At 42.5% G+C, this 24,729-nt stretch overlaps 1 protein-coding gene across 8 annotated transcripts; it reads left to right on the top strand.

Annotated features, from left to right (window-relative positions):
• Window positions 1-239: 239 nt before the first annotated feature.
• On the top strand, window positions 240-24,729 carry NACA (nascent polypeptide associated complex subunit alpha). 8 transcript variants are annotated; one of them, XM_081317945.1, is made up of 11 exons: window positions 359-427; window positions 1,924-1,995; window positions 8,729-8,836; window positions 11,092-11,169; window positions 13,279-15,987; window positions 17,908-17,993; window positions 19,704-19,781; window positions 20,949-21,095; window positions 21,607-21,735; window positions 23,878-24,000; window positions 24,618-24,729. In XM_081317945.1, the coding sequence occupies exons 2-11, from the start codon at window positions 1,926-1,928 to the stop codon at window positions 24,630-24,632; spliced, it is 3,543 nt and encodes a 1,180-aa protein (XP_081174071.1). In that variant the 5' UTR covers window positions 359-427; window positions 1,924-1,925; the 3' UTR covers window positions 24,633-24,729. The 8 variants fall into 8 exon arrangements, 7 of the variants coding, with proteins under 7 accessions (XP_081174074.1, XP_081174071.1, XP_081174069.1 ...); XM_081317943.1 differs by having other exon boundaries at window positions 13,276-15,987; XM_081317944.1 differs by having other exon boundaries at window positions 415-544; window positions 13,276-15,987.

Here is a 24,729-nt window from a genome sequence, read left to right as displayed (position 1 = left end):
CTACCTTTTTTTAACAGCTTTAACTTTGCTTTCATTCTATTTTTAATCTGTTTTTATAGTTTTGTAAAAACTCCTGTGTCATTTAAGTAAGCTGGGCGGTGCAGAAATTGGTAACTAGTTACCATACAACAAAGCAAATACTAAGAGCCATCTATTCATAAACAGACTAATTCGTCTTTATTTTTCCTCTTGTCGATGACTTGGTTTTTTTTTCCCCCTCCGTGAATCAAGCACAACTTTTGCTTGACGCACCCCAAGCTTTAACGAGCGACCTCCGAAAGAGTCGGAAAGCATTGCCGGAAAAAGCACGTGGTAAAACAGACTCTTCGGACCCGGAAGCTGTTCTGACTCATACCGGAAGTCGGCTCCCCTCGCCACCGCTCTGCCTTTTTTCTTCCGCCATCTTGCGCCCGGATCGTCTCGCACAGTAAGTGTCAGCGTTTGTATCCGCCGGCATCTGCTTCTGATGGCTCCGTAACCCGGCTGGCGGGGAGCCGCCTGAGTGGGAAAAGCCGAAGTCGCTCAAGGGGATGTGCCGATGGCGGGAAGGCGAGCTGGGACGGTTAGATTCGGCGGGGGCTCCAAATAGGCCGCTTGGGCCATTTGCTCGGGGTTCTGCGGCGTCAGGGCGGCCTTGGAAAGACTTCGGTTCCCGGGGAGAGGCTCACTGGAGTTTCGGGACGGGAAATGATGTTCGGTATTGAACGCACAGGCAGAAGGCCGTCCCTTAGGAAGACTCCGGTGTTTCGGCTAAAGCAGGGGTAGGCAACCTCGGCTCTTTTATGACTCATGGACTTCAACTCCCAGAATTCCTGAGTCAGCTATGCTGACTCAGGAATTCTGGGAGTTGAAGTCCATGAGTCATAAAAGAGCCGAGGTTGCCTACCCCTGGGCTAAAGCAAGGAGGTCTTCAGCTTAGAAGCAGGAGAGCTTACGATCTCGGACTGGTCTCGGTTTGTGCTTAATAGCGGTCGGTGGTTGGATGACCTCTGCTAAACGATCGCTCCTTTCCCCCTGAGCGTTGTGTTATTATAAATAATGGAAAGGGTTGCGGCCAGAGTTGGAGTCGACTCTTAGGGACCTCATCGATTTTATTGCATGTGGTCAAGTACCGGGTACGGCAACAGAATTTGCCAGGAGAGTGAATTCCTTGCTGTTCACACGTTTTGTTCTTGGAAGATACTCCCATAAAATCAAGGGACCGAGCAAAGATGGGTCAAAATTTAGTAATGAAACTTTTTACGATGGTGAGTGGAATAACGATGGTGGTGGTAGTGTCAACACACAGGCATAAATAGATGTTTTAGCGGAAGGAGTACTGAAATTCCCCTTGTTCAGTTCATCCTTCTGATGAAGTGGCATGCAAAGGGATGTTGACTTTATAAAAGATATATATGGAAGGTACAACATTGATGGAAGTGATAAAAAAGGAGCTTTCGGAACCAAACTTTATTAGGGACGGGGTAGAAGTTGTGTGTAAAGGCTTTTCAATAGGAGCAATGTCTGATAATGAAACGTAGCTGTGGATGCTTGCGTTAGGTGTATACATGTAGGTGTATACATGTTCCACAGTTGAACTGGCAGAATATACACTAATAACTTCAGACCAATAATTGGACCTTAATTTTTGTTGCTAGATCATAAGCATTGACCATTTAACTGAGATAAGGCAGTTAGTTATAAGACTACAAAAATGAAGACTAGATCAATGTTTTTGGATACTTTAAAACTTTTAGTTGAATATAGAAATAAATTGCTTTTTTAGGATTAATACCTTAAGACTGTACCTAAAGCTCTTTAGGTAAGTGGTTTGCCTCGGCATTGTGATTGCAACAGATTAAGTCTTTATTGTAGTAAAGTATTCTACAATGTTATAATAAGATATAGGGAAACATATATTTTATTTTGTTCCTCTTCTATCAGAAATGCCTGGAGAAGCCACAGAAACTGTCCCAGCAACAGAACAGGAGCTGCCCCAGCCTCAGGCTGAGACAGGTTAGTATTTTGGATGATTTATATACCTTTAGAATACATTCTCTATCAGCATGAAGACCAATAGAACTCCTTTGTGGAGAGAGTTCCATGCTTTCAACCATGAGTTTGCCCAATAGCCTTAAGGAAATCATCTGTTATCTTCATCCTCTTACTTGTAGTAGTGGAATTAAAAATACACATTTACCTTATAAGGGCTGCTGTATGGTTAAATAAGAATTTAGAGCAGACATGTCAAACTCAAGGCCTGTGGGTTGCATCCGGCACTTGATGGGCCCAGATCTGGCCCGCGGGGCCACCCTGGAGATGGCAAGGGACTGGCTGCCCCAGCTCACCCCAGCCCGGCTGGGTGCACCCCCTCACACACACAGGAGGCAGCGAGCACGCAGGGGTGGGCAGAGTTCCACAGCCCACACAGGGCAGGTGGGTCCAAGTACCGGGCCAGCCCTCCCAGCAGGCAGGGGCAGAAGCGTGGGGGGGGCACGCGATCTGGCTGGCTGTCACATCCCAGCCGTGGCAAGCAAAGACGGACGGTGGGGCTGCGGTGAGGCAGATGCCATGCTGCGGCTCCTGCCCAGTGGGCCCGCACTGTCCAACTTTATCCTCCAGTTCCACTACATATGTGAGACAAACCTCCTGCCTGCTGCAACGGCCCCAGCAAAAGGGAAGGGCGGGGAGCCCATCCCCAAGAGGCTGCCGGAACTCCTCTCCCTGCTCTACCTGAGCTCAGCCCCAGAGCTGCCCTACGCCTGGCCGGGCGCCTCCCAGGAAGCCAGGCAGGTCACAGGGTCCCAGTGCCCCAGGAGCTTGAGGGCCAGGACGGGTACCCACCGCCCAGGGTCCTGGGCAGCCCGTGCCGCCAAGAAGGACAGTAAGGCTCCTCCAGTGGACTAGGCCCCAGCGCCTGCCCCAGTCCCACCCTCCTCCACCAGAGACCCTCAGATTCCGTTAGCCCCGCTTAGCACATCCCAACGCAAGTGATGAGCTGGCCACACCCACCCATCCATGCCCTCCCAGCCCCTGAGGGCCACCACAGTGCTGATGTCCTCAATCGAGCTTGACACCCCTGATTTAGAGGAAACATTACAAAATGGCTACATACATATTTGGGGGATCTGATACAATGTTTTCGGAGTGAGCAACAGCATGATTGAAGGCTGGAACTAAACGCTCCATTTCATTTCCTCCCACTCCCCACAAGTGCTAATTGACTGTTAATTTGTGCTTTAATCCAGAACATCAGGAAGACATTAGCTACTTTTAATGTACATGGAGAATACTAATAACTAAGCTACTGGATTTTTTTTTCTTCATATATTAATTTGTTGGGGTTATCAGATGAGATTAGAACAGATTGGCATTTATAAAGCATGCTGTTCTTGGCTATACATGAGATTGGCAAAGAGTGTGCCTCATTTTGATGGATTAGAATTGTGAGCTATGAGCTTTTAAAAACCCTGTTTGTATTTTAATGTGTTTGGGTGTGTTGTGTGCATACCTTTACTATATTGGATTTGTTTATTATGAACTCTACTGCCTATTATATTTCTTGAGGAAATTTTGTATGCTGGATAGCAATTAAGTAGATTTAATTATTTGCCACATTTCTGGCTAGAAGCTTAAGGGATACTGCATGATTTATGACTTGGCTTCTCCTATACACACATGTATGTAGCATTTGTCTATTATTGGATTGTTGTATCTTTTTTGTAAATAAGGTCATGTGTTTATTAAAACATTTAAGAAACAAAGATACAAAAAGATAGAGACCTATAGAGTAATATGGCAGTAATTAAACATAGGATTTACAATTATCATAAAACCTAAAATTAATTTTATTGTCCAATGCTGAATTGTTATAGTGGTTTCTATCCTAAGGATGGCAGGTGTGGTTTGAAAGTATAGTAGGGGAACTTTGGAGTTCCATTGAGTCTTCTGTGAAGAGTGCTCTGGGCAGCAGAGATGTTGCTCTTCTGGGCAGCCGCGGCATGCCAGCAACTGGTCTGCACAAACAAACAAAGCCCCATCCATGGGATGTAGGCAGCACACAAAACCACGCACTCGCCAGTCCGTGGAAATAGCTTTCTCCAATGAACCGGTTCCTCGTGCCCAAAAGGTTGGGGAACTCTGCTGTAGAAGGCAATAGTTTCCCTGATCCTGGCTTCCTCTGGAGAGTAGACAAGCCTGCAAGCTAGCATGGCTAGAACTGCCCTGATGACACTTTTTCCTTTTCTTTTATTTAGTTTTCATGGCTTTCACTTTCCTTTTTGGGAGACCTTAACCTAGTAGTCAGCAATGGACAGCAACATAGCATCTGGAGATTTCGTGGGGCTTTCTATGAGGAGGCCAAATAAGTAGTTTTAATTTCTTAACTTCTTAATTCCATGTTTAATTTTTTTCTAGGGAATTTAGCCAACATAGTGGTGTCCAAATCCAGCAGATTTGTCACTGCTCCTTTAGGTAATGATACACTGCCCTAACTTTGCATTCATATCACGTATAACATTCCTAAAGATAATCTCACAGTCCCAAGTGTGTCACTTCTTCCTAGTCGCAAAGAACAACCAAACATCTGCTATACGCTGTCACCAAATCACAGCGTAGAGGTCACATGGGCGAGAGAGTTTATGGTTTCTTCTTCATATTAATGATATCCGAAAAAAGAACAGGGAAGAGCAGACTATCTTGCCATATCAAATACTGCATGTTCCAAGATTGAAAACATGGTAGCCAGTGAGAGAATCTTTAGAAAAAAAATATGCCACAGGCTTGCTAGACTTAACAGGTGGCCCATTTACATATTCCAACTTATCCATCCCACAAAACATTCCTTGGGTTTCAGCATCGGAGAGTTTCTCATTTATCCAGTCAGCTCGCAGAATATGCATGAAGGCGATAGTAACTATCATAGTCCACTTCAAATCATAGGGAGTACATGTGTACCTCTGAGTAAATAACCTGCTATTCAGGTTCCCTTTGACAGAACAGGCAAAGAGAGACATATGCATCATTATTATACCATCAAAGAGTCAAGAACATATTTCAAGCAGTACATGCCCTACCGCACCTGGACACACGTTGGACACCAACGAGATCTGATCTCTCTTGTAAAGAACAGAAAAGACCCATCCAACAGATTGTCACACAATTTCTCCAAACCAGCTGCCTGAAACGTATAATTTTCGCAGTCTCCAGGGTTAGATTGTTGCCTGTATCAATGTATTATTGAAATTTCCTTTCCCTGAAGTAAACGCTTCTCCTTTTCCAGGACCAACTAGCCCAAATATTCAGAAGACACCTATCAATTCCACTGAAAGTGAAGACACCTCTCAGGTTGTGACTCTTGGAAAGGGAAGGCTCTCTGACCAGGCTTTATTAATCAGAGACACCACCCTTAGGAGAGGAGGCTGAATTGTTTAGGATAAGTAGCTTAAGAAGAGGAAACTCAAAGCTTCTTTCCTCTGGGATAATCTAAAAGAACTTCTGAAAAGATAGCATTACCAAAGCTCAAGCAAATCAAAGCTGATGAATAAGACAAACATCTGGGCTGGGCATCAGATAAGTTCAACTGATGAGGTTTAGAACTCAGGTAATGGACCTCAGCCTCAGGGCGTTCAAGCAGATTATTTATTTATTAATTTATTTATTAATTTAATTTATATACCGCCCTTCTCTCAAGAGACTCAGGGCGGTTAACAGGGCAATACATAAAAACAGATACAAAAAAATTAAAATTATTAAAAACATGATTAAACAGTGCCCATAATACAAATTTAAAATTAAAGTCATAATAACAATCCCACCCCGTCCCATCAGGCTAGGCCCGCTTCCTTAAAGAGATGGGTTTTAAGGTTGCGCCGGAAGGAGCGGAGATCGGGCGCCATCCGGAGCTCTACCGGAAGATGGTTCCATAAATCCGGTGCACCCACAGAGAACGCTCTCCCCCTGGGGGTCACCAGTCGGCATTCTTTGACTGGCGGCACCCTGAGGAGGCCCTCTCTGTGGGAGCGTACTGGGCGGAGGGAAGATGACGCCGGCTGCAGGTGCTCCCCAAGGTATTCTGGACCCATGCCATGGGTGGATGATGTTCTGATAGCTCCCATCAGCTCAAGGCAAAATAACTTCATCTCATGCTCCCTGTCTCAGGAATTATGGGCAGTAAACACCTTTAAGCCACATGGCCCAAAGACCTACATGCCTTCCCCAATCTCCATTAACTCAGGCTCCTGAGACTAGTTCAGAGCTGCAGAACAGAATTATACTGAATGTGCTAATAGCACCCAACTGCATCGGGAAACACTGATACCTCAATCTAGTCAGCCTATCAGTTTCTTTAAAAGAGCTTCTGCACATTACTAGACCTATGTGCCAGGAGATTGGAGTTATCTTACCAAACTAGAAATAGTTACAAAATCATACAGACTATTATAAAATCCAAGTGACTTTCTACCATCTACATGTATGAATTCACATGGGGAGCTTTCTACTACTGAGCCCAAAATGAAGAGAGGCTCTACATACAACATCAGATTTTATTCCCAGGTCTTGCCTTTCCTACACGAGGACTTCAACAAGGTGATGTAACCGAGCCATTTGCATATAAGAGTTGTCCCTCTCCTCAATTCTAGCACCGGAGAGCAGTGAAGAGCACTTTGCCAATCTTGCACCAAGATATTTTAAAGGAAGTTTTCTCTGCTATCTAACTGTGAATGGCTATGATTAAACCTTTAACTGACTCTAGAAGTACTTGCCCAAGTCCTGGTCACTCTTGTGCAAATCATCCCTGCACTAATTGCTGCCTGCAATTAGTGCAGGTTCGCATCCCACCAGGCTCAAGGTTGACTTAGCCTTCCATCCTTCCGAGGTAGGTAAAATGAGGACCCAGATTGTTGGGGGCAATTAAGCTGACTTTGTAATAATGCCGCTTGGGGTGTGTGTGAAAGCCCTAATAAGCAGGCATATACATAGAATGAAGGCTACTGCTAAGCTTGTAAGCCGCCCTGAGTCTTCGGAGAAGGGCGGGATATAAATGGAATTAAAATTAAAAAATTAAAATTAAAAATTATTTGACTTGGAAAGTGATGCTTTTAAAGAGTATGTAGTCTGCCCAGTGGAAATCAGACACAGGTGCGCTCTCAGCCAAAAAGTAGTTCTGCATCATCCGGCTAGATATAATTGCTTGTACACTTAGATCCACCTCTTCCTTCCTTCCTTCCTTCCTTCCTTCCTTCCTTCCTTCCTTCCTTCCTTCCTTTTTTCTTCTTTTCTTTCTTTCTCTGTTTTTTTTTGGGGGGGGGTAAACATGGCATTTCACTGGAGACAGGAAACAATCTTCACCTTTTGCACCAAATCCAAGTTAGAGAAGAACTGCATGGGTTGAATGGGAAGTTCCTCTATGTCTTCCTTTGTAAAATGCTGTTAATTACAGTTTATCAAAACCATCATTTGACCAAATAAACACAGAAAACAGTTCCCAGCAAGGATTATTTCCTCATCCCACAGCCCCAGATGGACTTCCAAACCCAACTTCTACCCCAGAAAATGCCCCCCCATTATAGGAGAAACGTGCAGTATACTTTTTCCATAGTGGAAACAGGGTGTCTAAATGGACACTCAAGTACTGAGAGCAGGGGAGAGATTGATTAAGGGAAGTGCCCCCCCCCCCGGGCTGCAGAACTGGTACCAATCCATGGCCTTTTAGGAACCAGGCTGCACAACTGGAGGTGAGCGGCAGGCGAGCAAAACTGGACATTATTCTGTGCTCCCCAAATTGTCTTCCATGAGACGTCCCTGGTGCCAAAAGGGTTGGGGACAACTGGATATGGGGACTTGCCAACTACAGTTAGGACTAGCAATTTGGTTACTAAACGAAGCAATCGCTAAGTAACTGTGTCTCTGTTTATAATCTTACTTCAGTTTTGCTTTGCCTAACAGACCTGCAAAGATCATAAATGCAAGGATTAGTTCTAAAGTTTCTACTCATCATTTTAGCTGAGAATGGTCACTAAATGAGGTAGTCACTAAAAAAGGACCACATGTATTCACAACTATGGAATCTAATTTGCCTCTACCATATTCCTTCAGATTTACTTATAAATCAGATTTGCTTGTAAACTGGCTTGTAATTATGAGACCGGTAAAAATATCTATCTAGCTCTATTTCTGGAACAGAGAGAGAGAGAGAGACCAGTTTTAAATTGTCATGTCGGTGGTATAGGAAAAAAACTCATTATAAATCTAAAATGCATTTCTAGCTGATAATTCAAATCTAACACAAGCGGTTTCTGACAACTCTTTTTTTTTTTAAGTTATCTTTTACTGGTTTCTATCCTATGATGAAGTGGTTGTATTTGTGCCTGCTAATGCACCATGAGTTCATCTAGATTGGCTTTTGATGCATCATTACTAACATTCAGCAGCTGATGTTAACTGAATTCAAATGAGTGCATGTAAACAACTTGTCACAATCTGAAGAAGCCATGAAGAAGGCATTTAATTAATTCAAATCTGCCAGTACAATGGCTCTAATTCGGTTAGATGATTTGATTTGTCTATTTCTAATATTGGCATTTTCTGTAGTGTTTTTTATTATTATTCCTGTGCTTTTGTCTTTGGCAACTTGAGGATAACACATCTTTCTGCATGATTGGATATATTTTCCACTTGAGCAGCTAACCTCAAAAGGCATATATAGGGACATTGTAGGATTTCTGAATGGTTGAAACTATTGTTGTAGCTCCAGCTCCTGGGGCCCCCATGGAAACGATGAATAAGCCAGTTGCTGCCAAGAATCCTGAGGTAGGAGGCAAGGATTCTCAGGCTGGGACTGCTTTAGAGTGTTCAGGTAGGTCTGAAGTTAAAACAGCAGAATTGCCACACACACACACACACACACACATATATATATATATATATATTTAAAAATTAGCACGGTAACACTCCAGTGTTTTTGAAATGCCAGCTCTGTTTAATCGGCTGCCTTATATTTGATTCTCCCTCTTTCTCGATAAATTTGAAAAAACAACTAGGTTCTCTTCAGCTGGTCAGTACTGTATTTGATCCTTTCCAAAAGTGTTAATAAATAGTCCTTGACTCACAACCGGAAGCCTGGAATTACATTCATAAGTTGTGCCAGTGGGTCATCACATGACTGACCCAATTTTAAAACACATTTTGCAGCAGTTGTTAAGGGAATCACCATAATCATTAAGTGAATTCATGGTCATTAAGCAAATCCATTGTCCCCAATGGGCATTTTTTACCAGAAATTGGAAGTAAATGCCAGTTTCTGGCAAAAAAAGTAATAAATCATGGTCACATGATTACAGGACACTGACTAGCCATAAATGTGGGCTAGTTGCCAAGCACCCAAAATGAGGTCATATGATGGGGAATAGCCATCAGAACTTTGAATTCAGGTCACAAATAGCTTGGGGGGTGGGAGGGGGGTCTGTTGTACTTTCAGATGGTTGCTAAGCGACTGGTCGTAAGTTCAGGACTATTCGTATAAGGTTTGCCTTCTGTTATTTCCTATAGGCATTTTATTTGGAAAGTCAGATGAAATGTTGCATCTTAATTTTTCTAAAACGTTTCTAATGGTGGAAACATCAATAAATAATCCTTTCAAATTAATGCTAGACTCATGGCTATGTACAGTGCTTCACAGAGAAATAGTTCTACTTGCCAAGATGAACCTTATCACTTTCTGATTATATCCTGGGCTGCTTTGCTACCTTGTTCTAGAACTTTTTTACTCTTATTTTGGAATATATGTTCAGTTCTCTCCTACAATTATGTGTTACAACTGCTTCACCAGTTTTGCTAGGATTTGATGCACAGGAATTGACATATGAACCACTAATCTTTTAATGTGACCATTTTCCTTATTAAATGAGCTGTTAAGCAGCAGTTCAGTCTTTGCCTTCTCTCTTCTATTTGCCTAACGGAAAAAATATAGGATTAAGACCAGGTAATTTCATAGTTTATAAAACAGCCAATTATGATGAGATTAAGATTAAACCCTTCCATTTTGTGGGTTCCAGCGTTTTTTCTGGAATATTTTGAATTAAGAAATGAGTTTTAAGTGCAAGCAGCAGAAAGGCATCAACTTCAAAATGGAATAGGATTGAGTTTCACAGATTTGGTTTTCATACTGATATAGTCTGAGCACATGCTTAATCTAGCTTTTACATCACTCTTTTGCTATATTTGCCTTGAATTCTGGACATCATCCCAGTCCTGTTGTCATCCCAACTCACACTGTTAATCTTATTACACAAGCAAAAGATTTTGCCCAGCTCACCCATTAGTCTAGATCAGGGGTGTCAAACTGCCGGCCCACTGGCCGGATGCGTCATGACGAAACTGCACCCACCCCATTGCCGGCAATGGGGAAAAAGCTCCGATACGTCACGTGACGTTGCGAGTTTGACATGTCTGGTCTAGATGAAGGCATAAAGGACTTTTGATTGGTGTGTGGGTGTGTAGGTGTATGCATGTATATGTATATGTGTGTGTGTGTATGTATGTGTACGTATATGTGTGTGTGTGTGTGTGTGTGTGTGTGTGTGTTGCCAGCAATGATGTTGCGAGTTTGACACCCCTGAACTAGAGGAAGATTTGAAGATATCAGAGCCCTTCAGTCACATGACATTCCTTGTCCCATGCAATCAAACAAATGCATATTTTATATTACCTCTCTGAGCTTATGCTTCTAGCTTTTTCTAAATTAATTTCATCCCAAGAGACTTGCAGGTCACTGTAATGCAACTGTTTGCTTTTCTGATGCATGTGTAGTATACAAGAACATAGACAATGGCCTATTTTATCACAGCCCCAGCTCATCTAGTCCAGCTGTCTGTTTTCAAAATCAACCAACTGTAGAAGGAAGCCCATAGTTTCTCAGTAGATTGGCTTCAGAGGCATTTACAGTGCTATCAATAGCCCTGGATACTCATGACGTCCATGAATTGATCCAAAATCCTTTAATTGTGGAGGTTTTATTGGTTGTATTGATCGAGCTGAGTCTTCTAGATTGCTCTAGAGTAGACCTTGTTTTATCAGTGTGCCTTTTAATAACTGTTGATTTTGCTCATTCAGCATCTGCCATTCCTGCTTCTTTCCCTGGTGCTGCTGAAGCACCTCCAGTCTGTTCTCAGCCTCCCATTCTAGCCTCAGGTATTTGTTCTTAATCTTAGCATATGCCATCTTAAGCAGTATATTTACAGTTACTTTAATGTGGCCTTTAATCTGATGGGAGTGGATGGTAGTTGGTATCATTACACTTGAAGGCCAGGCTCCAAAACTACGTTCACGTTCTGTCCTTAGTTTAGCTTATGAAATGCCTGGGTTCATAGATTAAGATGGTTTGCCTAAAATGGGTTGATACAGTATGGTTTGACTTGCTTGACTTGCTTCTGCAGTAAACTTTATATGAAGTCACAGAGGCTTTTCTCATTAAGATAGATGACAAAGTTCCCAAATTCCAATGCACCACACTGGACTGAACGCTTCAAACTTAAATGCTGCAACTTGTTTCCTGAATTAGCAGCTTTGCCATCTTAAAATGAAAGAGAGAGAAAGAAAACGCTACTAGCACATGCTAAAAAGTTGGATTTGTGGTAAGATTCACTTGTGCCAGTTGTCAAAGCAAGAACAACTACAATTAATCCTCACTTAATGTCCGAAATTGGGACTGACAATTCCAGCACTAAGTGATGTGGTTAAGTGAAACATCACATGACTGTACCCATCTTACACTGTTCCGCTGCAGTCATTAAGCAAATTACCCATGGTAGTTAAGCCTGCTGTCACATGACCATGACTTGCGACTTACTGCCAGCTTCCCCACTGACTTTACTTGTCAGAAGCCATAAGAGCCACAAATGGCAATACCATGAGCATGGGATGCTGTGACCATTGTAGGTGCCCACTGTTTGCAGAATGCCCAAGTCATGGTCACGTGACTGGGGATGCTACACTGGCCATATTTTGAGGACCGGTCATAATCTACTTTTTTCAGGACTGTTCAAAGAGACGCAGAATTAGGCAGTTGTTAACTAACAACTACCTGAAAACCTTAGCTGTGGTATAGTACAGGAGTAGGCAACCTTGGCTCTTTTACAACTTGTGGACTTCAGTACCCAAAATTCCTGAGCCAGCCGTGCTGACTCAGGAATTCTGGGAGTTGAAGTCCACAAGTCATAAAAGAGCCACGGTTGCCTACCTCTGGTATAGTAGCTGACTTTGGCTGATCTCAGAACAACTAACTGGGTAGGAAACTATGGGAAATGGCTAGAATGAGAAAATAATATCTCTAACAGAAGAAAGTGACTAGGAAATAAGTTCAACTCAAGATTATACTTTTGCCTTTCGAGTGCTTAATTCTACCTGTGTCTTCATGGGAAATGTTGAGTCTTTCTAAAGTGTGGCTGCAAAGACAGTTTTGTTTTATTCATCAAATGTGCATGCTGCCAAATTATCTGAACTTTATCAGTTTGGAACACGCTAAAACAGGGCTTTTCAACCTTTTCACCCATTGTACCACTTTTAGGATATGGCAACATCCGAGTACCACCAGTCACCTAGCAAGGTGTCAAAAACTTGACGAACAAAAAAAAGAGAAAGTGATGAAGTACAGGTAGTCCTCGACTTACAACAGTTCGCTTAGTGACTGTTCAAAGTTACAATGGCACTGAAAAAATGAATCAGTTGCCAAGCATCTGAATGTAAATCACAAGACCCTGGAGATACTGCAACATTCCAGTTGATCGGCGCTTCTTCTGGGCTCAGAAGCGCCAGGATCAGTGCCAAGCTCTAGCTGGAGCCTGGCACTGATCCTGGCACTTCCGCTGAGCCCTGACAGCGCTGCAGCTCCAGCCATCTCTCGCTCAGGCTTCTGCAGTGCTGCCACCGGTTCAGCTCATTCCCTTCCCCCGCTACCACTTTTCTAGGATGGATGCGTACCACCTGCCAGGTGCCAATGTACCACAGGTGATACCCGTACCACTGGTTGAAAAGCCCTGCGCTAAAATATAACATTTTACATAATAAAGAATAATACAATACAGTACACAAGAGCAAGCCAATGATATAATGGCTAAAAATTAATAAGTGTCCAAGAAAAGTTGTTTGGGATGGGAGAAATTTTTTTTTCCTGGCAGCAGCTCCAATAATTTCTCCCCTACAAATAATAGCACTTCCATGTGGGAGACTTTATAGGTAAACTTAATTATTCTGCTTATATGTTCTTTTTCCAATGCTGATTTACTTTTTCTCCTTTAGCAGCTGTTTCCACCTCTTCTATTTATAGCCCCCTCCACCCTTCCTCTTTGTGCCATGATGCTAACTCTCCCCTTGCTAGCCCCTGTCCTTTTACTGCTCCACCAGAACTGGTTACCTCTGTCTCTTCGGTGCAAGCCATTCCTGATGCTGCCTTGTCTTCTGCTGACTCAGTTATATTATCTCAGACCCTTACCCCCATGAAACCACCTGTTATGGCTGGTGTTGCACCTGTTGGTATATCCCTACCTTTAGGGCCTGTAGCTTCTCCCCCGGCCTCAGTAATTTCTTCTGAATCTCTTACTTCTGCTCCATCAACATCTCCTATAAGCCCAGTAGGGACAACTTCTGGAGCCTCAGTTTCTCCAATTCCATCATCTCCTGTCCCAGCTCCTTTCATTCTCCCAATTGCTCCTGTGTCTCCTCCTATGGCTACAGCTCCCATCCCCGCTGAAGTTCCAGCTCCTCCTACTGTGGCTTCACCTTCTAGCCCAACTCCTTTCCCTCCAAATTCTGCAGGCGCTCCTGCCTTGTCACCAACACTTCCTTTCCTTAATACTGCAACTCCTCCTCTCAATCCAGGGGCCCACATTTCATCCTCTCTTCCCTCTCAACAGCCTTCCATACCCATCAATCCTGTTCCCTCTCTTCCTGATTCTGTCACCGTTCCCAGTTCCATCATTTCTCCAATGCCTATGTCAATTCTGGGATGTCCTGCAGGGTCACCTGCAGACTCCGCATCTCATCCTATGATACCTATTTCCAGCGCTGAGATCCCTGCTTCCTTTCTTAAAGTTTCTGGGGCTGATGCCTTATCTCCAGCAAAGCTTGCTCCTGCCGTGCTACCTGTAAAGTCCACTTCTGGTCCTGAATCCGTTATCACGGTCCCGGCAAAGCCTGCTTCTATGCTATTGTTACCGGAAGGACCTGCAGGCAAACCTGTTTCTGATACTCCGCCACCTGTGAAATTGGCATCTGGTCCCGCAGCCCCAGAAGTACGCCCTGTGTCTGCTCCACTATCTGTTTCTTCTCAGCCACAAACTCCTATTTTGGCAGCTGTCCCTGACTCAACTACGTCTCTAGACAAAACGATGATGACTTCTAAACAGATGGCTCCTGCCAAGTCCCCCGTGAAACCCCCTTTCCCATCGGGACATCTTGACGCTATAGCCAAAGCAGGTCCAATCATGAAATCTGCTTCTGAGTCTATAGGCCCTTCTGGAATCCCAGTAGATCCTTCTAGACCTGTGTCACTTTCTTCACAGCCAGAGGGACCTGCTTCAGCTCCTACGGTACTTCCTTCTGTAAAATCTGCTTCCTCTTCAGAAATCTCTTCAGGTTCTATGTCATCATCAGGCTCTGTTCCTACCCCCTCGCTTCCTCTATCGCCCCCAGTGAAGTTTAGTTCTTCGGTGCCTATTCCCGAGCCCATTCTCCCCTCTGCTCCAGGACTACCCAAAGGGCAACCTCTGAAAACTGTTTCTAGTCCTGTGGCTCCTACAGGACCCCCAGTGGAATCTGCTTCCCTTTCAGCATCTGTTTCTAGTCCAGTAACGCCTCCCATAGGCCCTTCACCACCTGCTTCCAAGATGGTTCCGTCTGTTTTCGAACCAGCTCCTGCTTCTTCAGTATCTGCTTCAGTAACTCAGCCTGCAGCTGTTTCTGGCCCTGGGGCTACAGCAGAGCCTGGTCTTGTCTCGCCGGCATCTGCTACGAAGCCATTTTCAACTTCTGAACTTGCTTCTGGCTCTTTGTCTATGGCGGAGTATGTTTCCAGTCCTGTAACACCTACCGCCCATACTCCTGCATCCATTTCTGAATCTACAGCCCTTCCTGTGGCCTCTGAAGGGGTTACTCCTAGCTCATTGATACCTGCCTCCCATCCAGCATCAGCATCAGAGGTACTTCCTGCTGAACCTCAGGCATCATCTATAGTGGTAGCAGAGACTGCTTCAGCTCCAGGGACACCAGCTGCACCTGCCCCGTTAACTTCTCCTGTAGGCCCAACAATGCCAGTTTCTCACCCAGCACCCTCTACAGTACCCTCTGAGGCGCCTGCACCAGTGACCGTTCCTGGAACCCTCGCTGCTTTTCTTGAACCTCTTTCCTCTCCTGGCCTTGTAGCCTCTGTCATCCCTCCTCCTGGCATTGCACCTCTGTCTTCTGCAGTGGCTTCTCCCGTTTCCCCTGCAGCAGCATTTTCTATTCCAGCAACCCTTAGTCCTGTCTCCAGCTCCAAATTGCCCCCTGGCCTGGTTACTTCCACTGTCTCGGCCTTAGACACAAACCAGGTTCCCGTTTCATCTGGGGAGGTGATGCCTTCCCAGAAAATGGCACCTTTGCCTCTTGCACCTGCTGATCCCTCTGTTTCTACTTCTCCTATTGCAAGCATTCTCACTCAGCTGGCTTCTCCTGCACCCCCTCCTTCTGCCCCTGTGAAAAAGCTAGAGCCTTCCTCTGTGCTTCCCAAACCACCCCCCGTTGCACCTGCACCTGGTTTAGCACCTGAAATGACCCCCAGCCCTATCTCTGCTACCCTTGAAGACGACGAGCTGCCACCTTTGATCCCACCAGAGGTACATGTTGAGGAGTCACCTCTGCAGCCAGTCCTGGTGGACTTCTCTCCTAAGACAGCTGTGCCCCTTGCTGAGGTTCCAGCAACTGCTCCTTTACCACCTCCTCCTGTCAAACAGCCTTTCCTGAAGAATGACAAGGGTATTTGCCTCTTCGGTTTGCTGTGTGCATGGATATTAAAGGTCGCTCACCGAATACTAACTTAGTTACACAGGCATGGAGTGTGAATTCCCTCTGCTTTAACTCTTAGACTAGAAAAACACCGTTTAAAATTTACTAAGTCAAAAGAAACCTAGATTTAAGTTATCGTAGTTGACGTTTGTTGCGCACACTGTGATTTGTGATTTATGTCATGTTATGATTTATTTATATACACTACTAATGTGAAAGGTTGAATCACTGGGCATGATGTGTGTGTTTAATAGATGTGTCATAAGCCTTGTCCAAGCTGCTATCTCTGGATGAGAACTAACCTAGAAACCGTAATCGCTGCTTTGTTTCCAATGGCACACGGTCGTTTCAGTCTGCTTTTTAGTTTCTAGTGTTTTGCCTGTGGTTGCATATCTAGTACATATTGTTAATAGCACTTGCATAAATGTTCTGTGCCGTGAGGTGATATTTTACCCTCATTCTAGAAGAATTTGTGGTCTAATGTTGATGTCCCTCTTTAGATTATTGTGCAGTGTCTATATTTGCAACTGCAGTTTGGAAGATGTGTGGGTGTGTATAAATGGGAAGTTTCCTATTAAATACTTACATATATTTTGTGTTAAATTCATGTGTTGTCTGTTAGAGAGTAGAAACAAGTAGTCTGGTGTTTCTGTCCCGTTACCAATCACTTAAATGTAGTCACATGCATATGCAATTTGGGATAAAGGTATCAGGATTTTGCATCAGCTGAAATTAATGTGGTATTATCGAGACAGACAAGGACATCAGTTGTGCTTGTTCCAGAAAACCTCTGTCCTAAATATACTTTCTCACCAGCAATCCCATTTGTTGCCTTGCATTGAAGTCACACAGATGTTAAGGCATGTGAGCTAGCAGTTCACTGAAACTTGCATCCAGAGATGGCAGTCATATAATGGTGGTGGGGAGGATTGTTTTGAGGTTATCTTTCTGAAAGACACAAATACAAGCTATTACAAGATTTTAAAGTACTATTACTTTATAAGTGAGTGATCATTTAGTGTGTACTTTAGTTCTTGCAAACATCTTTCTTAAACGTGGTTGTTTTAAAACCTTGGGAATGTGCCATGAACTTGAGCAATCTTCATCTTCCTCTCTTTTGCTCAGGTTCCTTTGTTCTACGATGTAGGATAACCGGTTTGCCAGAACAAATTTAAACCAAACTTCTGAATGAGATAATATGTACTAAACCAGTATTTTTTTGGTTTACCATGTGTGTACCCAACTGCTTCAGGCTACTATGAACAGTAGCTCATAATTAAAATAGGGATTAGAGTGATGTCTGAATCCACTTTGAAGCACTCTTAATTGGTGCTAGCTGTTGTTTGTCCTATGTACACATCATGCTAAATTCTAGGTCTCACAAATTGTGAAAGGGAAGGGAATGTTCAGATCCATAGCATATTCCTAGTCTCCATCATGGGCCAAATTATGCCAGAATGAAACTGTCATGTTCTTTTTTTAAAAAAGTACTATTCAAATCAAATAATATCCTTATTTGAGAATGTGATCAACACCTTGCTCTAAGAAACATGTTCTTCCTAGGAAGCTTGATTGAGCATAGATAAACTCCTTGTCCTATTGCCACGTAAGTTAAACCACTATTATATTAAATCACTGCCATTTCAGAATTTTGTTGTCTATATTTTTTTTCTATGTCTGTGGGTGATGTTGGGAATATGTTCTTTTACTACCAGACATTTCTGAAGTTTGTTGGCTTGAAAGTATTTTTTAACGATGTTGGCACAATAAAAGAATGAAAGTTTGTTTCTTCATGACCAAGCAGCAAAGCTCTGCATGTTTTGCCTGGGCCTGCCTGCCACTCCCAAGATACACCAAGTTGGAAGAAATTATGCATTTTGATTTCCGTAGGTTCTGGAACAGAATCCGACAGCGATGAATCAGTGCCAGAACTTGAAGAACAAGACTCCACGCAGGCCACCACACAGCAGGCGCAGGTGAGAAAGGGAAAGAAGAACACCATAAACTATATTTGATATGCTTGGGCAGGGCTGTAAAAGTAAGTATATTTCAACCTCAAAAATCTCACACAGCAATTGTGAATGCATAATTTAGTTAGGTTAGATCCAACACTGCAATATTCAAGACATCCATTACAACAGGTGATCTTAACTTGAGATCTAGGCTGCATGTAAATATCACTCCCTAAATCCTGGCACTCCAAAATTAGCCATTGTGATGTAATTTTTATTAAAATCAAGAAAATTAGTAAACGTACAAGGAGATGATACTGTTTCAATGGCACAACTGCCGTTGTTCTGTCTGCCCAAGGTAAACACTTATCCCCTATTTTAATAATAGATGTTATGGAATATCCTGGTCAGATGGTAACCATCTTTTGATGGACTCCCAGCTGCTGAGATGCTGACACTTTTCACCAACTAGTTTTTAAAACTAACATGAAATATATTTATAAAAATTGCACAGCTATCCAATCAGGATCAGCAATATCACCAGCAGCATTGGGGAGTGCTTTCTCATTCTACATATCACCTCCTACCTAGCGTGGATATGGGAATTATGAAAAAGTTAGCCATGATCAGCTCAGTGGTAGTTTTTGTCCTGTTCCTAGCTTTCATTGTACCCATCATCCAACATACACACTTCAAAGGCAAAAACTTCAAAGGCAATGTGTAGACCTCAGCTTAAACAAAAAGTTTTGTACCCTAATTTGCAGTATTTTGCACATTGGTGCACATTCTAATTTGGGCCATGGTTATAACCTAATTTTTATCCATGTCATTGTCTATATTAGATAGAGAAATTGTAGATACAATGCATTGGTATCTAAAATTGATATGCTACAATTCCCAAACATGAAACTAGGAGAAGAGTATCCTACATACCTTACACATCTTGAAAAGTGGGTGTTTTCCTTTTGAATTTTCTGCAAGGTAGATAGTTAAAGTAACAGCAAAGTAATAAAGCAGGAAGAAGTATAATATATCTGCATTCTATGAGTCACATCTAGCATGGAGCAAAGATTATGGGGGTAACAATTCAAAACATCCAGAGTTTGGATATGGTTGAAATGAATCATGCTAGGAACAGAACATTTCATGAGTTAGATAAACTACAATGGAAGCAACTGGGCAGTTTCTTGAATTTGTTTCTGCTGTATTTTTCTCCCAAAATAATGGAAATACAGCTGTTCCTGAGAGACCTCGAGGGTTTTTCTTCATGCCTTGCTTCCTTTCCCTTCCTAACTTTTTCTTTGCTGGCTTTGTTTAACATCTGATCTGAAGGGGAGTGCTGCAGTTGTAGAGCTAAATAAGGAATTTCCCTGCTGTGGATTCTAATGTTTGTCATCTTATCTTTGGCCTCACTCAGTTTCAATCAGAACTTGTTTCTCTTCCAAAGAGTACACAGGGAAAATTCCAATGATAATAGAGGACACTACCCACTAAAGCTGCTTCTCCACAGATCATTATGATCTGAGTTTGGTACAGAAATAATAGTTTTCAGTTCAGTATTTGAAGAGGTGCAAGAAGCTGGGAATAATTAAACGAAATGGGAGTTGTCTTGCAAAACTCTGGCCCTGTATTTTAATCTGGAGGCTTTTTGGTGAAGAAATGCATGTGCACATTGGAGTTCTTGTGATGGTCAGGGTGTTGTTTTTTTTTAAAAAAATGTGGTGTTCTTGGCAGCTTGCAGCAGCAGCAGAAATAGATGAAGAACCCGTTAGCAAAGCAAAACAGAGCCGGAGTGAAAAGAAAGCACGGAAGGTAAGATCAGATTAACAATTCCTGGTGGCTTGCTTGATTCAGCCAACAAAAAGTGTTGGTATCCCTGAATCTTTAATCATTTAAACATACCACCTAGGTTGTCTTGCAATGCCTGTTCTACTGCAACCATCAAAATGATTTTTTTGGTTGCTGTTTCTACAAGTCATTTCTTACAGTATTTTGCAAAAGCTGTTGATCGAAAGAGGGCTTAGGGTGAGTTAAAAGATAGCATCCCAAAACTGTAATATCACAAAAAAGAATATATTTGAATAAATCTCTCGAGTCTGTTGGATTTCCATCAGGAAATTTTTGTGTCCAGAGAAGTCTTATTCTAAAAATGGTCAAACTCTGAAGTGCAGTCCTTGTTTTATAGAAAAAGATGAAAATGGCACAAAATTCTGGATTGGGTTTTGAGAGGGAGGTGCCACTTCCCTTTCAGAAAAGGATTGTGTAGGTGTTCTACATTCATCAAATAGTAAAGAGTGTGTCTTCCATTACACAGCCCATCTTACAGCCCTTATGACCTTCAGATCATAACTATTGCAATATGCTGTACATTGAGGAACATGTGGAAGCCTCAGGTGATGCAAAATGCAGTGGCACAAGCAGTTAATGGCATTGTTTTCTCATTGTATATGCTCCTCCAGCTGCATTGGCTTCTGGACACAATTCAGGGTGCTGGTAGTTGCCTTTAAATCCCTTCACAGCTGGTTTACTTATGGGTATATCTTTCCCCAATTGTTTGTACCCATCCCATCCAATCCAGCAGGAGAGGCATTCTCTGAGTGCCATCAATTGAGGGGGTATAAGCTGGCAGGAGGAGCCTTTTAATGCTATGGCACCTGGCCCGTGGAACTTCGTTCCCCCTGAGATTGGTTTAGCCCTGACCCTGTTGTCCTTTTTAAAAAAAAAACCTTAAAACCACAGTGTGGAACTCGAGACTGTGATGGAGGCTGCCTCTTGGCTTTGTTGATCATTATTTTATAAAGCTCAGCTGCCTTGCACTTTTATATAATATATTTTAATTGTTTTTGTCTATTTTACTGTAAGCTACCTAGAGTCACGTGTGAAGTGGGTGGCTATAAAATTAAATAAAGCAGTGAAATAAAATACTCAGGTGCTCTGCGTTTAAATCTTTTCCTCAAACAATTATGCTTTGTTTTTAAGGCAATGTCCAAGCTTGGCCTTCGTCAGGTCACAGGTGTAACCAGAGTTACGATCAGGAAATCCAAGAATATCCTCTTTGTCATCACCAAGCCAGATGTATATAAAAGTCCTGCGTCAGATACTTACATTGTCTTTGGAGAAGCAAAGGTAAAATAAATTTAGGGAATACCCAGCAAGGAAATCTTTACCATTTGTTTTTGCAACAGTCAATAGATTTGCAACCAGTTAGAACACGGGTGTCACACTTGCCACGTCACGTGTCGTGACGTATCACGACACGACACTTTTTGCATTGCCGGCATTGGGGTGGGTGCAGCTTCAGTATGAGGAAACAGCCCGCGGGCCTGCAGTTTGACACCCCTGAGTTAGAACTTTGGGCTTGTCATTCAAACAAAGAACACTTCCTTCCTCTGCAGGGTTTTCTGACAACAGGTTCATATGGATGGGTGTGGTTCGTTTTATGGGAAGTGGTTAACATTTTTCGAAAGGGAAAAATTCATTCCAAACTGCAGTGCCTATCATCGTAGTATTTATAAAGTTCTCTATTTTGCTTTCTTTGCATTCCGCTAGCATTGTCAATTGTAAACTACTTGATTGTGGATACCAAAAAATCTACAAGTCATTGGGTTTTTTTTTCCCCCTCATGCATTTCTACCAGATTGAAGATCTCTCTCAGCAAGCACAGCTGGCTGCTGCTGAGAAATTCAAAGTGCAAGGAGAAGCTATTTCAAACATCCAGGAAAACACACAGACTCCCACTGTACAAGAAGAAAGTGAGGAGGAAGAGGTAAGGTGCCCTCTTAAATTTGTGAGGTGGACTTTCCAAGAAGTTTAAGACATGCACCTAGTAGTTTTTGCTAAATCATTGCTCGTAATCTTGTCTGCTGAGATGTATGTATGACCAGAAGAGCCTACCTGGGGGATATAAAGTTATTTACTGGGGCTTAGCGTATATTAGGCTAAAAAGAGGTATCAAACTGAAATGGCATTGAGAAAAGGAGTCTAGTACTGCTTTGTGTCCTATTTATGTCTACTGGCCAGCCTGTGCTGACTTTTTTTTATTTATTTATTTATTTATTTATTTATTTATTTATTTATTTATTTATTTATTTATTTATTTATTGATGGGATTTATATCCCGCCCTATCTCCCGAAGGACTCAGGGCAGCTAACAACAAAACATATAATAAGTACAGAAATCAAGATAAAAATGAAATTGAGAACATCAGTGCAGTAAATTAAAATTAGAGAATTTAAAAATGAATTAAAAATACTAAATATAAATTAATTAAAATGCCTGTCAGTCTAGGTCAGCCTGGTGGAACAGGTGTGTTTTGAGGCCGCGGCGAAAGGATTGGAGGTTTTGGGCCATCTGAAGCTCAGGGGGGAGCTGATTCCATAGGGTTGGCGCTCCCACAGAGAAGGCCCTCCCCCTGGGGGTCGCCAGCCGACATTGCCTAGCTGACGGTACCCTGAGGAGGCCTTCTCTGTGTGAGCGTACTGGACGATGGGAATTTGTTCCCGGCAGCAGATGGTCCTGCAAGTATCCCGGACCTAAGCCATGTAGGGCTTTAAAGGTAAGTACCAGCACCTTAAATCTCACCCGGAGGGCAACTGGTAGCCAATGCAGCTCACGCAGGAGGGGTGTAATATGGGAGTATCGGGGAGCTCCCATCACAACCCGTGCAGCTGCATTCTGCACCAGCTGAAGCCTCCGGGTGGTCTTCAAGGGCAGCCCCATGTAGAGAGCATTACAGTAATCAATACGGGAGGTAACAAGTGCGTGGGTGACTGTACGTAGGGCATCTCGGTCCAGAAAGGGGCGCAATTGGTATATAAGACGAATCTCTTGTGAACATCCAGCTTCCTTTATATCTCCAGGTCCACAATAGGCAGGTGGTATGTTTCATTCCAGGTTTCTATTATGGTTATGTCATGGTAGTACTTCAAAATATAGTATACATGTGACTCTATTTTCGCAGCCAGGGAAGTGCCCTTTTTTGAATCTTCAAATATCATTTTCAAATATTTTCTTCTCTTTTAAGTGTCAGGCAGAAAGAAACCGAGCCTATTAATGAACATTGTCTTTTCAGTGTCTCCCTTCCAGCATTTGGAATACTGTGTATTAAAAAATGCAACTTATCTCTAGTTTCAGTGATTTTTTGCTAGAGGCATCCATTTGTTAACTATCTTGTGTGCCATGCACGATCCTAATAACTATAATTTGTGCTTGAGCGTCATCCCTTTTTGACCTAGCTGCCATTCACTGATGTCTAGATAACAACTTGTACACCACCAAGCTCTGTGATTGGCCTGTTCCCTGCAGTGCATATAGACTTCTCTGGTATTAGTAGTAGATGCCTAGCACGGACTCTGGGATGGAGCAAAACCCAGGGTTGGAAGTGCTTTGAAATGTGAGCATGTATACATAGCAGACCTACTGGTTTGCTCTATAATTTTTTTTTTCTAATCACGCCACACTCTCTCTCTATGTGATAGTGCAGAATTCAATCAGGTCAAGCTGTGTTTTGTTCATTAAGTTCTGTTTAAAGTTCCTAGATGTGTATGATACCATATACTGTACAGCAGTGAGTCTCCATTTTGTTCTTTTTCTTGATTTGTTTTCCCTGGATTTTATAACAAGCTCTCTTTTTGGTATACTTTTCACCAGACCAGGAAAACACCATTCTATGCTACTCATGTGATAAAAAATGAAAACAGATGAGTTTTTTAAATTCACTAGAATGTCTGTAATAATCTTTAAGATTTCATTAGGCTATATTTTGTTCATTGGGCTATATTTTGTGGCATCTTAAGAAGTTCGTATAGTTACTGTGAAATCTTGAGTATTACAGTGTAATAGAGCGTTTCTTTCCTGATTGACAGAAAACCTGGCAAATGCCTTGAGAGATTATCTTTTTCCTTCCAGGTTGATGAGACTGGTGTTGAGGTGAAAGACATTGAGTTAGTTATGTCGCAAGCAAATGTTTCTCGGGCAAAAGCCGTTCGTGCCCTAAAGAATAATAGTAACGATATCGTAAATGCAATTATGGTAAGTGCCTGATTGAATGCTGTATGTGACTAGGTTGCTGTACCCCAAAATCTAGAAGATAGTTGGGTGAACTGACCATGGGCATTTTAAGTGGTTATTTCACTTGATTATCCAACTCATTACAAGAATATTGTTCTGGTTTTACTCAGTATGCTTGCTAATAATTGTTAGCGTACAAGGGAAATGGATATCATTGGGTGCCATATGTTCTAAAAATTAGGTTAACTGCTGTAGATTAACTCTGCAGTGAAGCAGAGAAGTGTCTTAATATAGGAGAAACTTCCATTTCATGATAGTCCAGTAAAACCTCTTTTAAGCTTTTAATACAAATACAGCAATATTGTTTCCTCGGTGGTTATATAAATGCCTTAGTGCTCAATGTTATATCCTAGGCAACTATTCAGGAACTAGACACTGTATCTTTGCCTGTGCTTTGTCACAGCAACAATTGCACCCTTGCTGTTCCTTGACCTCACAGGCAATTATAATAATAGCCCTCAGGGTCACTTGGCTGTGTTGAGTGGCTAAACAATTTGCTGTGAACCATTCCCATCCTACCACCTAAGGGAACAAACAAAGAGGTTGTTTCTCACTTGCTCTTTTCTGTTTCTTTCCAGGAATTGACGATGTAGCCATCCAGAAAGGACTTTTTGGTGTTACAGAGAAATTACAGCTGAACTGAAAATTTGTACTATTTCTATCAGTTAATAAAAGTGGTGGTTTAAAAGA

The sequence above is a fragment of the Vipera berus genome, assembly GCF_964194415.1.
Source record: "Vipera berus genome assembly, chromosome: 2".
Classification (NCBI taxonomy): domain Eukaryota; kingdom Metazoa; phylum Chordata; class Lepidosauria; order Squamata; family Viperidae; genus Vipera; species Vipera berus.
Note: the sequence above shows the minus strand (reverse complement) of the source record. Positions and strands in the feature narration are given on the sequence as shown.

Bases quoted from the DNA above. Each gene is read 5' to 3' on its own strand.
- NACA (XM_081317943.1), top strand. From the start codon at position 1,926: ATGCCTGGAGAAGCCACAGAAACTGTCCCAGCAACAGAACAGGAGCTG. The intron at 11,170-13,275 runs GTATTTGTTCTT...TTTCTCCTTTAG, and splicing joins GCCTCCCATTCTAGCCTCAG to CAGCTGTTTCCACCTCTTCT. The intron at 17,994-19,703 runs GTGAGAAAGGGA...TGTTCTTGGCAG, and splicing joins CCACCACACAGCAGGCGCAG to CTTGCAGCAGCAGCAGAAAT.